Here is a 14,497-nt window from a genome sequence, read left to right on the forward strand (position 1 = left end):
CCAGACGTAACCTCAGGGACTTCAGCGGAGCTTGTTGTAGGGCTGAGCCTGACCCACCTTGTCTGTGTGTAAGCACAGCTGGGAAATCCTCCCTGGGCAGCTGTGACAGGACCCACTGCATGCACACAGCTTGTCCCAGGGATGCTGATGCTGTCCTGCAAGAGGCACCTCAGCACCCAGCACAGCATTCACACCACTCCCAACAGCTGCTGACAGCAGTGCCTTTCAGGGTCTCTAGGGCTGCTGAGCACTGTGTAACTTCCAGTTCACTCCCCAACCCATTTACTAAAATTCCCAGCAAACAGCAGGAGAACTGCTCTCACCTCATTCATGCTTCAGGATCTTTATTTTTATGATGATCTTTGGCATTTTTAAGGCACCCCTCCCACCACAGTAACTCAGTGCTTAGCTAAACTACCAGGAGGACAGGATTCTGCTGATCCCTCAATTAAAAAGTGCTTTTGTACTTATAAATCTGGAAAAATACCATTGTCAACCATACAGTCTTCCTATTACACACTGGCTATGCACACAAACTGATACATTCATAAGCTGAAGCATGAAAAGCATCATCAATACACAACAAAGTGACTGGCTGCAATCCTGTCACCCTCCCCAGCACAAAGGCAGGGCCTCTTCCTGCCACAAGCCAAGCCAAAACAAGACCTGGCTCACATGGGATGTCAAAACGTCAAAGCGTACGTACTTAACCTTTGCACTTCCGAAACAGCAAAAACCCTGCGAAAAGAAATTATTACAATTCTTTCCTTTTTATCTTCCCAAGCACATAGGAAGGAAAGTTTGTACATTGCTCCCTCAAAAATTACCCTCATATAACAATGCAGCTCAGCTTTTTTTCTTTGCCATCTTCTAGTTTCTTGAAAAAAGCCCACTCTGCCCTGCCTTCCTGTCTGGCAGGTTGCTCTTTTTGGAAAGGATCCTTCTCCTTCCCTTACCTCACACTGCCCAAATCCCACTGTTCCACCTCTCAGCCTGGTCCCTTGGCTAAGCTTAGCTGGACTTTCTCTGCAGACCTTAATCACTGCTCTGAGATTAGCTGGGTTAGGTGTTGCAGACAGATGCAGAGCCCTTCCTCTCCCACACCCAAAATCCCTGCCAAACTCTGGCTTAGGAGTATCATACTGGATCTTGAAATCAAACTCCAGGGTCTTGCATGATAAATCAGAGCATTTGCTGGGCTTGGATGTACCTCCTTTACTTATGGTGAGTCTGGGGGGGTTAATCTGCCTGATGATTTGACAGCACTTCACCTACAGAACAGATGTTATTGTATCATTGACAAAAAATCATGCTTGTTCTGATGGGAAACAGGAGGAGGTCCTTCAAAAGCACTGACCACTTCAGGAAAAATTTCCTTGTGACTTTGCTGGCATCCTCATGAATCCTGTGATTTTCCCAGCCAGAGCACCCACCCAAAGAGAGCTGGCCTGAGGCTGCTCTGACCCTTGAAGGGGCAAATATTAAGTAAATAAGTTCAAACTCTCTCTCCCCTTTATTGCTTCCTTATGATACTTAATGAGCCTCCCTACACTAAGATATCACCCCTGCTCTGCTCCACCAGCCACACAGTCACAAGAAATATTTGTGTCTGCCTTCCCTCGGTTTCACTGGAGGACTCTGTGAAGGACTGGAGTAGAATAGTGCTATCACAATGGGCTGAAGCTGGAGGTTCAGCTTTCCAGCCCTTACACAGACTCAATGCCCCTCTAACTCAGTTGGAAAGCTGCAGCTCAAATTTCAGCCTATGTTAAGTCACTGTTCAGCTCTGCTCCTTCAGCAAAAGAGAGGGAAGCCAGAAGAGCCTTTTTCTAAAGCAAAAAACTGTGTGGGGAGAAGGGTGGGGAAAGGAAGCAAAAACACATGGAGATCGTTTTTTGTGCATCACAAGGAGCAATGAAAGGCGCAGGCAACTTTTCAAACATGTCAGAATAGCTCAGTGTGATTTGTAACCAAGAGGAAGTTTGAATAAACAGCTCCAACAACAAACATCAACTTTTTTGGGGGAAGGAGACAAATAAAGCAGCAATGACCTGCATGGAAACCCTGCTACCACCCTTCTGACTTCTGCAGAGGACTGAGGCACTTACATAATTTTGTATCACAGAACCATCAACGTGAACTTCTGACACCAGCATCTCATTAAGGGGAAACAAAGATTTAACACGGGCTTCAACATCAGCACGCTGCTGCCCCATATCACAACCTACAATGTCCCACCCCAGCCACTCCCCCAAACCTGCTGCCAGCTACAGAAGTGCCTGACCCCACACACCATGCTGGCACCTACCCATCTCCCTAAACACACTCAGAATTGGCTGCAACCCACTTGCACAAGGGCAAGGACAGCAGATACAAACCCAGAAAGACAAGGAGATGAGGGATGTCTTCCTCACTGGTTTTTAGTCGAACTAACAGCGTCCCCTCTTAAGCCTGCCAGACCGGAGCTTAAGGAATCAAAACTCCATTCCTAATTAACACATCATCAGCCCCACCAGCCAGGGACTTGCCTCCCAGGAGGGGAGCCTGGGCCAGCCTGGATGATGAATGAGAACTCAAGCAGCTGAACTGTTTCAAAGGCTAAACTGGCAACTGCAAGGACAAGCAGGTTTGGAAAGGCATGCAGAAAAAAACAAAATATCCAACACGGTCACATTGCTTTCACTATTTAGCACCCAGACCGACACTGTGTTACTGCTGCAGAGCTTTCCCTCCACTGAAGCACCCTGCAAAGCCCAGAGCTATGGGAGCAGCTCCTCCTCTCCCGACATGCAGCCACTTCTCTGGTGAAAACCTCACAATTGGAAACCACTGGAGGGAAACCCATTCTGCCAGCTTAACCCCAATAAACTTTCATGAGTAAATTAAATTGATCTATCATACTCAGGACATTTTCACAAGACCAGCCCTCTTGACTGCAGCATTCTTGCACACCAGGGACAGCAGTTTCAGACATCTGCTTGCATGACCATTATAAACATTGAGGAGAAAGGTCTGGCATTTGCAAAAACCTGTATTTTGACTGTTCCTTGACACAGCACGATAGGACCAACACATCCACTGCAGCGATACTCACATTTGTTGCAACAGACCTCCCAAACAGACACACCATGCAACATAATTCCTGTCTGCTGGCACCAGTTCAGCTCTGTCTCCCCCTTCAGCCATAAATGCCCCAGCAGAGGCAACAAGCTCTGCTCTATTATTGGAAGACTCAGTGGAGCACATCCCCCACAAGTCAACTGCCTCCCCCTTTCAAATACTCCCTCTCTCCTGAGCAAAGTGAGTATTAAAACCCAGCAACTGTCTCCCGTTGGAACCAGATGGCAGGAATAGCTGGAGAGCTTTCAAACACCCTATACACTCAATACTTCAGTGCAACATGAAAGCCCCGTTAAGCAAGTGTGTGCCTGCATACACACCCCTGCTCAGGGACCACAGCAATGGCAGAAAGTGCTCCATTAATTCCTCTAGTGGCTTAAGTGTCTGTCAACACTCGGGATGTTCACACAGCCTGAGCACTGGCCAAACTTTGGTGGCTTGTGCAGTCCTTGAGCTCTCCTGAAGCTATAAATTGCAGCAGGCTGGTATTATAAATAAGGAAAGCTGGAGACTGCAAATTGATTAAGACCATTACTTTGTGTCACATCTAACTCATTTCCAGCTGGCTCAAGTAAAAGAAAAAGCCACCAGAAACCCCACGCTCTGACGACACAAAGACAAGTGCAATTCCCCACCCTGTCCAGCTCTGGGGACACATGCAAAGCTTCATAACTCATTCCAGCTCACTTACCTCATCCATTTTTTCTGACGTTGGAGTCTGGTCACCAGGTACCATTTCTTTAGCCTCCGAGGTCTCAATTTTGGAGGTCCTGCTCAGCTGATCAATGGGAGTCATGCTGGCCTCCGATGTCCCCCGGGAATTCTGACTCAGAGAAGCTGTCCCAGGGATGGGCTCATCATCATCAGAGTCAGGTAAGGGTGTGGGGCTGATGTCCTCCAAGCCTGTGCTGGAAGGGCGCGAGGAAGGCGTCTGACCCCTGAAACCGGGCTGAGAGTTCGATCCGTATGTTGGGATGGGGGAGAGCTGGGAAGAAGAGGAGGAAATAGGGCTACCTTCCATTCTGATCTCATTATCTGAGTCATGCTCGTTAAGAAAGGGTAATTTTGTTCTCTGCTCTTTTAAGAGCATCTCAATCCTTGAGTCTAAACTGTTATGCTGCATCTCAGTCTCCATGGTGGGGGTGCCAGGAGTCTCACTCCTCTCTGGAGTCTGAGAGAAGGACGCTGTGCTTGGTTCAGGAACAGAGTTCGAGTCGGGCAAGGGCGGAGGCTCCTCCGGTTTCTCCTTCACTGGGACAAAATCGATGCTGGGGGCAGCGCTGCTTTCCACAACCATCTCGGTGGGAGGCGGCGCAGGTCTCCTGTACTCTGTCTCCCTGGAAGTCTGGGGAAACGGCTGCTCCTCGGATTGGGGAAAAACAGCTGGTGCTTGATAGGGGGAGAAGGCAGATTTATAGCTCGAGGAACTAGAGTGGCTCAGGGGAGGAGTGTGAGAGAACTGAACTGGCTCCTGCTGATGGGATTTGAAGGTACTAAACTGATGCTCTGTGCCTCGGAACACCCCTGCCGAGTTGTGCATGTAGTGGTGTCCCGGGCGACGGTTGTACGCATCCGTAAATTTCGTCTCGTGCCTCCGGGGCTTGTAGCCGCTGTCCTGCCCAAAGTGGTACACAGGGGTCGTCTGTCGGCTGGAGTAGGTGGAATCCTGGGAGAACGGCGTCCCCAGGCGCGGGGTGTGGGGCGTTCCTTGGGACTGAGGGGTGAATTGGCTGTAGGAGTTTGGGGTGTCTTGCCGGCAGCTGGAATAGGCAGTGTCATGGGAGAAGGGCGTGCTGCTGTTTGGGGTGACCGAGGATCCCGCGGAAGAGAGGGAGCTGTCCTTGAGGCGCTTCAGGGAGTCCGTCAACTGTAACAACACCACAGAAAAGCACCTAAACACAAACTGCTATAACCATATTTGTCCAATCTGTTTGGTTTTCAGAAGAGTTGAGCACCCAAGAGTTCGTGCTGATTTCCATGGCAAGGAAATAAATAGGTTACAGCATCCCTGAAAACACAAGCCATTATCCATTGCTAACAGTCCTCTTTGATTTAAAAGAAAAAGTCAGGAAAGTGTAACTTGTCTGCAAGGGGAGGAAGAAGAAAGAAGATACAAGTTTCCCTTGTAAGCTACCCCCAAGAGCATCAGGTGAACAGGAGACTTCCACACCACTTTCAGCTGGAAGAGTTCCAGTTTCTAGCAACTATGTAACACTTGTGTAAGCTGCAAACAGGGATGAAAATAAGGAAAGTCTGAGATGTGAAATTGTCAATTTTTTTTTGTTTTTGTGAACAAATCAAAACATACAAGTGAGTGAACTGCCAGCCTGCAGCCAAAGCTGTGCAGCAGAGCTGGCCCACCATCCTCCCTACCACTCATCTGTAACATACAAAAAGTTCTCAGCTGCCAGAAAAACACCATTTTAAAGCTTTTCACAAAGTCAAATGCTCAGAGTGCTACTGATTATGGCGTTTGAAACTGAAACCCTACAAACCTACAGAGCAGCCAAGTACTTGCTCTGTAACTCACTTCACAGGCACATTCAGGGGGTTTCTAGGAGCAGCCCTGCTCCAGCTCAGACTCTGCTGAGTCATAACAGTGCCACACTTATCATCAGCTCCAGAATCAATTTTCCATAATGCAAAGCAGAAGCTCAGTGAGAATCCTCCTGGTAGCAAGAGATGATGTTCTGAGCTCCAGCTGCCTAAAAGCACACCAGGAGAGTCAACTAGCGAGACCTCTTAAGCACAGGTAGGCAGAGATGTGTAAAATGACCTGCTTGGAACATGCCAGCACCATCAAACTCAGGCTGAACTCTCACCTGCCTGCTGTGTTCACATGTCTCACCCACTCAGTAGTGTGGACTTGCTCTCAGTTTGACCCCCTGGACACCATGACCAGAGAGACATCAAGAAAAAGTTTCTTCCTCAACTGTCCTAAAGGCCACATAAAGGAGCAGGAAGCACGTGGCTGGTTTTTAACAACATCCACACTGCTGCACCTTTAGTGTAGATGTGCTGTGGAGTGTTTTTCAGTGGGGTTGGTGTATGGCCTGGAGGCAGGGATTGCAGAACTGTCAGATCTTTGCTGCTCTGCATGAGAGGAGGAGCAAATGTCAGGAGTAATTTACTGAACTACAACAGCAAACAAGTTTGTTGGCAGATCCTAGTGTCAAAACCATGATGCAAACAGTTTAAAGTTACTCAAAGCAATAATTCTGGTGGTAACTGGGAAAAAAAAAATCAATAATATAACACATGAACACAATATCTAGGGAAAAATTCTTAAGGATAATTACAGCAGGGACTGCTTTGGGTGATACCATCAATTGAGTGTTTTGCTGTTAACCCTGAAAAAAAGAGTAAGAACAAATCTGCCTATTTTTATTTGAGGTGTGGAAGTAGCAGAAATGAGCAGTCAGGGTCTACTCATAGCAGGGCTCTCAGCAAAATCATTACCTGTCTCCCTCCTACCTTTAAAAGCACATTGCTGGGAGATAGGGAAGAACCAACCTCTTTTATGATTTTGTTAAAAGGATACCGGGGTTTTGCCTTGCTGCTGTTGGGGTGCTTTGGTGGGAGAAGACTTTTTTTTTCCAGATCAATGGGATTTTCATGTTCACTGTACAGCTGTTACCTGTCCTGAGAACACTTGATCACAGAATTAATGGAATCATGGCATTTTAAGAAGTTGTATGAATAGAGAGAAGGAAAAAAAAAATCTTTTCCAAATCTCTTTCAAATTTGATGTCTTAAAATCAGTTCTTAAGTCACAATGAGGAGCCAAAGTACATTCAGACAAGCCAAAGAGGCTGGTAATTTCACACAAACAGGCTTCCCTTCCCCCTGGCCCTCTCATCCCAGTGGGGTTCACAGGGAAGCAGGTGATCATGCAAAGCCACTCAGAGAATTGTGCTCTAAATATCGAGGGACCCCTGGAAGCCTGCAGGAATTCTGTCCACTGCTTTTATTAAAAGCTGATTCCAGCAACTAATTAAGATTCAGGAAAATTGATGCCACTATTGAAGCTCAGACACCTTCCACCTCTCAGCCTTTAAGCGAGGCTGAAGCCCGTGCGTGCTGAGGATTACACACCGCAGACGCCAGGCCAAATGTACCACTGTAAATCACTGCCCTGACTTCAAGGGAAAAATCTCATCTCAGGGACAGATCTGATCCAGTCCTAACTGCAGGAATTTCTAATGTTAATAGGGCACGAAGACAAAAAGCATTTTCCGTGCAAAGCAGGCACACACCAGCCATGTGCTCCACATCCAGAGGTACATTTGCTATGGCAATTATGAGCAAGTTCTATTTAAACATGAATTAGTAACATCCATTGGAGCTACAGCAAGACACAATTACAGATACACTAAAAATGTTAAAATGCTAATGCTAACGTTTGGGATTTTCTAGGAAGTTTTTCTTTAAGAAAAGCCAAGCACACCTACCTGGAGAGCTTCGTTCCCAGTTGGGGACACGTCCTGTTCAGTGCCTACAGGGAGGGTCTGAGGAGTGTAAAGACCATTAACCAGCAGTTCATAGAATCTCATGCGGGTTTCACCTGCACAGAGCACAATGCAAGAGTTGATTAAACAGCAAGATCACAATCCATGTAAAAATACACATTCTTGACACTCACACGACCCTGCTACCACTCCCAGCCCACTCCATGCAGGACAGGAGCAGTTATCACCTCAGAGCTCGCAGGCATCATTTTAAAATAATCTGCTGGGCAAGTGAAGTCAGACACTCCCTTCTCCAGCCAAGACAAGGAGGTTTCTAAATCCTTTTTCCTCTTCTCAGCCTCCTTGGCAGCTCTGCTCTTTACCATGCTTTCTGGAGCACAGCCGTTTCCCTCCTCTCCAAAGTGCCAAGCAAACCTTGCAGATTTGAGAAGTGAAACTCTCACTCAAGGGAGAAGCCTCTGCCAACACCCAGAGCCACTTCAGAAAGCTCTCCCTGCACACCTTGCTCATGAGAGCTGCCTGTTACAAATGCAAACACAACGCATGGGAATGCTGAGGACAAAACCGTTAATGCTGTCTTTCCAAACAGACACCAATGAATCCTTTTTTCCCCCTGGTTTAAGGAGAACTCAGTGGAATCCTTCGAAGAATGAAGCCAGGGAAGCAAACTGTCCCATATAGCATTGCTGAGCCTCAGCCTTTTCATTCCTAAAGTCTACAAAGACCCAGTTTCTTAATATTGAATTTTTCATTACTACAAAAACTTAATCCTACTTATTTTGCAGTCTGTATGAAATCTGTCATCAGCTTCAAAGGCAACAGAACCAGACCCTGAAACTGTCTGAATTTTGCTCTGAGAGATAAAGAATACACAGAAAAATGGACAGACCAGGCACCTGAGCCCAGAAAATTAACTCAGGAAATACCTCCCCAAAACCAGGACTACTTTTATGAGAAAGTCCTGCAGGATCAAACCCCAAACTCCCTGTGAATCACCTCGTTCAATTCAAAAACAAAGCAACCCTTAGCACAATTCTGTCCTGAAGAAGACTTATTTATCTTGCACAAATGCTACAGATAAAGTTATTTGGGTATCAAATCTCATTTCACAAAGTCTTGAGCCTCATCCTCAACTATGTAAACTGTTTAAGTTCAACCAAAGTCATGACAAAATAGATCTCTTCACTGCAAGAGTCTGAAGATAAGCCTGAAATATTAACACACACCACCCACACATGACACTACAATGCCACGGATATGGAAGTGTTAGGCTTATTTTCACTTGTTCTTAAAAAAATATCAAGTCATTGTTACATAGTTCTTCCTGGATCTCAAACATAATGCAGGAAAAGTTACAATTTCAAAGAGGTTTATGAATGTGAAATGATTCCTACCTATTGCTCTAAGACAGGCAATTACTAGCTGTGTCCAGTCTGTAGATGGATAAACTGAGCAGAGAAGTTTCTTTAAACAACCCTGTCTCAGATGAGGAGCCTGGATTTATTAGTTTCAGATTCCCAGGCCTGTGCTCACACCAGACAGATAAAAATGATACTTTCACTCCTAATATTTATTTTGCTACACTGTGAAAACAAAGTTTTTAACCAACCTTTCACTGTCTTGCAAAGCAGGATACTAGAAGGAAACGGTGAAAATGATACACATATATTTTAAGTATGTCTTAACCTGCTGATGCTATTTTAGGAACACCATTTTTACTTGATTCTGACAGATTATAGCACATTGACAGTCCCACTCTTTTAGAAAGAAAGAGAAGCAACTGTGTGAAAAAAATACATTAGGAGCATAAAGCTGGCAAACAAAACAGCAATGCAATTTGAAACTGACTTCAGCATTTTCTCCCAGGAAACAGAAGCAGAAACCCCCCCTCATTTCCCTGATGTGCTACAAACTTTCGGGAACAGCTGCCTGCTCAAGACTTGCTGCATAGTTTATAAACGGAGGAGAACAAGGAGGAAGGCAGCATAATCAGCTTGTTTAAAATGATTGTCATTAAGACATCCATCACTTACAGAACAGCTTTAGCTTATATTATTAAATCTGCAAATGGTTAATTTGTCCTTAAATGTGATTTTTACCTTCAAATTTCAAAGCAAGGGAAGGAGCCTGTCTGTAAAAATTACTGATACTAGAATTTCAAAGTATGCACATGTAAGGTCAAGCCTAGCTCCCAACAGAAAATATTAAACTGCTACTGTGATTTTTCTTCTCACAGTGGTCAGTAATGTCAATAAACATCCTGTTCTACTCTATCACATGTGGCACACCAACTGCTGTGTTGGTTGTGCACTAAACTGTTGAAACCTTTAAATACAGAACAAAAATATCAGCATTTTTAAGAAAATGGTGTTAGCAATGTCTTTTTCCCAAGAAGGAGTGCAGCAAGCCAGTTTTAAACTAGAAATGCCACCTTTGGAATGCAGAAATACAATCAGCAACTGATCCACACCTCCTCAGTCTTAGACATTTTCTAAAATTTAGGCAGATTTTAGCAAAGCCCTTTCACTAGCACGCTTGGAGGAGAGAGAACAGATCAAATGCAATGCCTTCACACTTGCAAAAACTTTATGGGGCTTCTGAGGGCTCGGGAGTGGGGCTGGCAGCTGGTTCCTCCAGCACAGGGAGCTGCTGTCGCTTTAAGAGCCAGTCCCACACTTGTACACTCGCACACACTGGCAGCGCTGCGTGTGCACTCTGCTGTGCCAGCCCCCAGCCCACCCCAAGTATCAATGAAATGCCAGGCACGCAGGGGACAGCACCCAGCCCCGCTGCTGCCACCAGAACGCACAGATTCGGGTCCCAGGAACCACCAGGACTTGCCCAAAAATGCCAAGTTTGCAAAACGCAGGTGCCACCGGGTGCAGCAGCCCTGGCAGGTGGCTGAGAGGGACCAGCCTGGGGCAGGGAGATGGGGACACGAGAGGGCAGCGAGCAGGGACAGGGACGGGCAGGGGAGAGGCAGGGGACAGGCAGGATGGCAGCATTTTGCAAATTACAGGGCTGTCTCTTAGCAACAGACAACACATTTGGCTCCACGTGACTCGCCCAGGCCCCAGACACCAGACCCGCTGCCGGCTCCCTTCGTATTTTTAATCACCAGGTCCCTGCCCTCCGCAACAGCCTCGGTGCTGGGAGTGGGACGGGCAGGGGCTCTGCAAACCCCAAACACGTGAGGCCCAAAGGTCCCCCTTACCTTTTGTATCCAGCTCCACGTGGATGATGTTGCCCATGACAGAAGTGTTGTGAAGGTGCTGCACAGCCTCCCGGGCACCCTTGACAGTGGCAAAGATGACTTTGGCAATGCCCAGGTGCTTCTTGTTCTTGGGGTTGTAGAGAATCTCCACCTCTTCCACTTCGCCGTATTTCTTGCACATGTCGGCCAAAAAGTTTTCACGGATGTTGTCGTTCAGCTTGGCAAAGGTGACCTGCTTGGGAGGCACTGGCCCCACGTAAAATTCATCAATCTGGAAACGGGCACAAGGTGGGGAGCGATAAAAATAATCGGCATTGTTAATGAGCTTGGGGGAGGGGCTAAGGATGGCACGGGAGGGAGAGGGTTAAAGCATCCTGCAAACTTTGGGGGGGAAAAAAAAAACCTCCAAGGCTCTGGGTGAACCTCGGAGCTGAGCAGAGGCTGTGCCGCTGCAGCCATTCATTGGAACCGGCTCCTTTCTAGGCTACAAAGATGCATTTTGAGCAGCACTGTCAGCAGAGAGCCCCCCCACTGCCCCCCAGCCCCAGCTCCAAAACCTTCAAGTGATCTCGTTAGACAGATGCATTGATTTCTTGTTATCCTCATAGAAGAGGATTATTGTTAAACAGTTTGCTAAATAACAACGTTAATAGAAATATGACTGTCATTTAAACGGTCCATTAAACTATTTGGAACTCAGGCTTCACTCTCAGATAAACAAGTTTCCAGAGCTAACACCAAAAGTCAGGGCAGTACCTTGAATTTGGGGACAGACAGCTCCAACTCCTTAGTTTTGGTCCATATTCGCCCTATTCTGGGATCCCTGACACAATCCACAGGAGCGATCCCCGAGTTCTGGGAGAAGGAGGAGGAGGAAGAGGAGGAGAGAAAACATAGAAACAGCAATAACAAGACTTGAAATCTAAGACAAAAATAAAAGAAAAAATAAACCCCGAGGAAGCACGGGCTGTCTCAAGGGAAGGGGAAAGCGCACACACACACATACACACACGTGTCAAATTGCAATACTGCTGGGAAATGCACACAGATTGGAAACACAGGAAAAAAGCCGCAGGTTTGGGCTCCTGACAGTTGAATACACAGTGTCAGGTGGCTGTAACTTTGGTGGCTGTGCGTGTCCCCCCCAAGACCCCCCTCCCACACACATGCGCTACGCCGAGGATTACCACGACCCGGAGGGACCCCCAGCCCCCAAAACGCCAGTAAGACAGAGGCTGGCGGGGGGAGACACGACACAATGGGGGAAACCCGGGAGCCCCCCACTCACAGGCATGCTGAAATGTTGCCCATCGTAACGGTAGAGTTTGTGCTGTCCTTTTTTCAGAGCCGGGTCAATAATCAACTTGTAACTTCTCCAATGGTGATTTCTTTTCTCGACAGAAGTGCTGGCTTGCGTGCTGTTCTCCATTCCGTTGATCCAACCTGAACGCGGGAGGGGGGGGGTGGGGGGGGGGAAGAGAGAAAGAGGGAAGGGGAAAAGAAAGAAAAACCACACTAAAAACCATAAAGTTAAAAAAAATATTTAACAAAGACATCTTCGTTTCGGTGCGGTTTTTTTTTTTTTTTTTTTTTTAACGAGCCGCCCGATCTACACACCCAGGCAGGGAGGAAATCCACCGCGAAGCGAGCCCCAAAATGGGGGAATTGCCAACCGGGTCCCCCCCTCCACCCCAACGAGACAAGAGGCAGAGAGGGAGGAGGAGGAGGAAAAAAAAAAAAAGAAGACGACGAAGAAAAAAAAAGACCCAATCTCACTTGAACTCTGCTTTTTGCCATGATCTTCAGGGTGCTTGGCTTTTTCCCCCGCCTTGGTCTCTCGGAAAGACATCGCGCTGGGCGGCCGATCGTCTCCGGGCGGCGAAAGGCGAGCTCCCGTCTCACATGGGGCCGGTTACCGGCGCGGGCTGCCCGCCAGGCTCCTGCCTCCCGTTTTCGCGAGCCACCACATATTGTGTGTGTGCTCGCTGCTGGCGGCGGCCGGGATCCCACAATACACCGCTGCGAGCGCCGCGAACGCCTAACCGCGCTCCGCCGCCTGCACATTCACGGCGGCCGCGCCGCGCAGCCCCCGGCCCGCGGCCGCCCGCCGCCGCCCCGCCGCCGCCGAGCGCCGCCGCATGGGCCGCCGCCGGGACGCGCGGGTTTTTTTTCCCTCCCCGCCGCGGGGTTAACGGCATGCGGGGGGGCGAGTGGAATCTGCCCGCTGCATTTACCTTAGAGCAAACTGTTTCTAAACAAGATGGACCTATAGGTGGGACAAGTTGGGGTGGTTTTTTTTTCGCTTTTTTTCTCGCTTTTTTTTTTTTTTTTTTTTTTAGGGAAAGACTTCGGCGAGCCCGGGCGACCACGGGGGCGGGTGGAGCGCGGACCCGCCGCGCTGCTGCGGCGGAGAGCGCGAGGGTGGGGGGGGGGGGGGGGGGGGGGGGGGGAAGCTGGCAGGGGGGGTGGCAACACACACAGAGGAGGGGGTGATAGAAGATGGGGGAGCAGCTTTGCTTATTAAAGGTCCGGAGCCCTCATCAGCCAATCAGCGGGGAGGTTCCATTTTGTTTTCGGTATTAAAGGCGGGCGGCGCGGTGCCCCCGGCGCTCGGCGGGCGCGGGGCCGGGCGGAGCGCGGCGGGCGCATGGCGCGGCCGTCCCGGGGCGCGGGGCCGCGCTGGCCCCGGGAGCGGCCGCGCCATTGGCTGGGGCGGCGGCAGCGCGGCGGGCGCAGCCAATGAGAGCGCGGCTTCCATGGGGCTTGAGTTATTAGACGGCGGGGTAAAAGCACCGCGCGGCAGAAGCCAAGGAGAGGCCGCGGGACCCGCAGCCATTTTTCTGCAGTGGAGCGAAATGGCCAACTGGGCTTTTCCTTTGTTCCATAAAGGGGGATCCGCCATGTGAATCCACACCACGCGGGGTGGTGGGAGCCTCTAGCACGGTGCCAGACGACTCACTGAAGAAGGAGGATTTAAATATATATATATATATATATATATATCAAACCCTTAACAAAAAAAAAAAAAGTAATGCGGATTTTTTTTTCACCCTTATGATTCGGGATCCATCTTTGTCTTGTGTAACTAGGTCATGGCACACCCTATGTCAGCAGTTAACAATTTCGAATGCCAACAAAAAAAAGTAAATACATTCTTTTTATATTTTTTCGTTGTTTTGGGGGTTTTTAAGCTTTAAGCAGCTCTGATGACTGAACAATAAATTTGAGAGATTTCTCTCTTGTATTAAACACTTGATTCCTGGCCATTTTTATTAACTCCTTTGGTGCTTAAAAGGTAATGTTTTAAATATAGGTATAGGAACAGTGAATTCTGGCAAAAAATAAGGCAATTTTACTATGATAAGCTCTTTCTCTTTCTTTCCTCTTACATTGTAAGTACCCAATCCATTCTGTCCTTGCTAAGTGTAGTTTTCATGTTAATGTTACTGAAGTGGTCCTTATTGCTAAGCCTTCATTTGCATGTCTTATGTTTTTGTCTGTTTAAACCAATTTATGCTTTCTGAAATATTTTACTTATAAAGTGAACTATCTGGCTAAGATATGCTTAAAAGTTGTTTAGCACCAGTAAATGTTAACTAGGTGTTTTCACACTGACATGTGCAGCCTAAAACTATTGAGGAGAATATTTTTAGTGTCTGCGTGCTCTGTGGAAAAACACTGAACGTCCTTTTTA

The 14,497-nt window shown here is 47.8% G+C and overlaps 1 protein-coding gene across 1 annotated transcript in view; it reads right to left on the reverse strand.

The window, feature by feature from the left end:
- Positions 1-12,791, reverse strand: part of SETD1B (SET domain containing 1B, histone lysine methyltransferase) — a 47,767-nt gene extending 34,976 nt beyond the window's left edge. The window contains exons 1-6 of the mRNA XM_066562083.1: positions 12,580-12,791; positions 12,092-12,246; positions 11,560-11,658; positions 10,804-11,074; positions 7,572-7,684; positions 3,812-4,987 (exon numbers count right to left, since the gene is read on the reverse strand). Of these exons, the coding sequence (XP_066418180.1) occupies positions 3,812-4,987; positions 7,572-7,684; positions 10,804-11,074; positions 11,560-11,658; positions 12,092-12,246; positions 12,580-12,652 (1,887 nt within the window). The 5' untranslated portion in view covers positions 12,653-12,791. The remainder of the gene's footprint in view (positions 1-3,811; positions 4,988-7,571; positions 7,685-10,803; positions 11,075-11,559; positions 11,659-12,091; positions 12,247-12,579) is intronic.
- Between the last annotated feature and the right edge of the window lie 1,706 nt (positions 12,792-14,497).

This window comes from Molothrus aeneus, chromosome 18 (genome assembly GCF_037042795.1).
Source record: "Molothrus aeneus isolate 106 chromosome 18, BPBGC_Maene_1.0, whole genome shotgun sequence".
Classification (NCBI taxonomy): Eukaryota; Metazoa; Chordata; class Aves; order Passeriformes; family Icteridae; genus Molothrus; species Molothrus aeneus.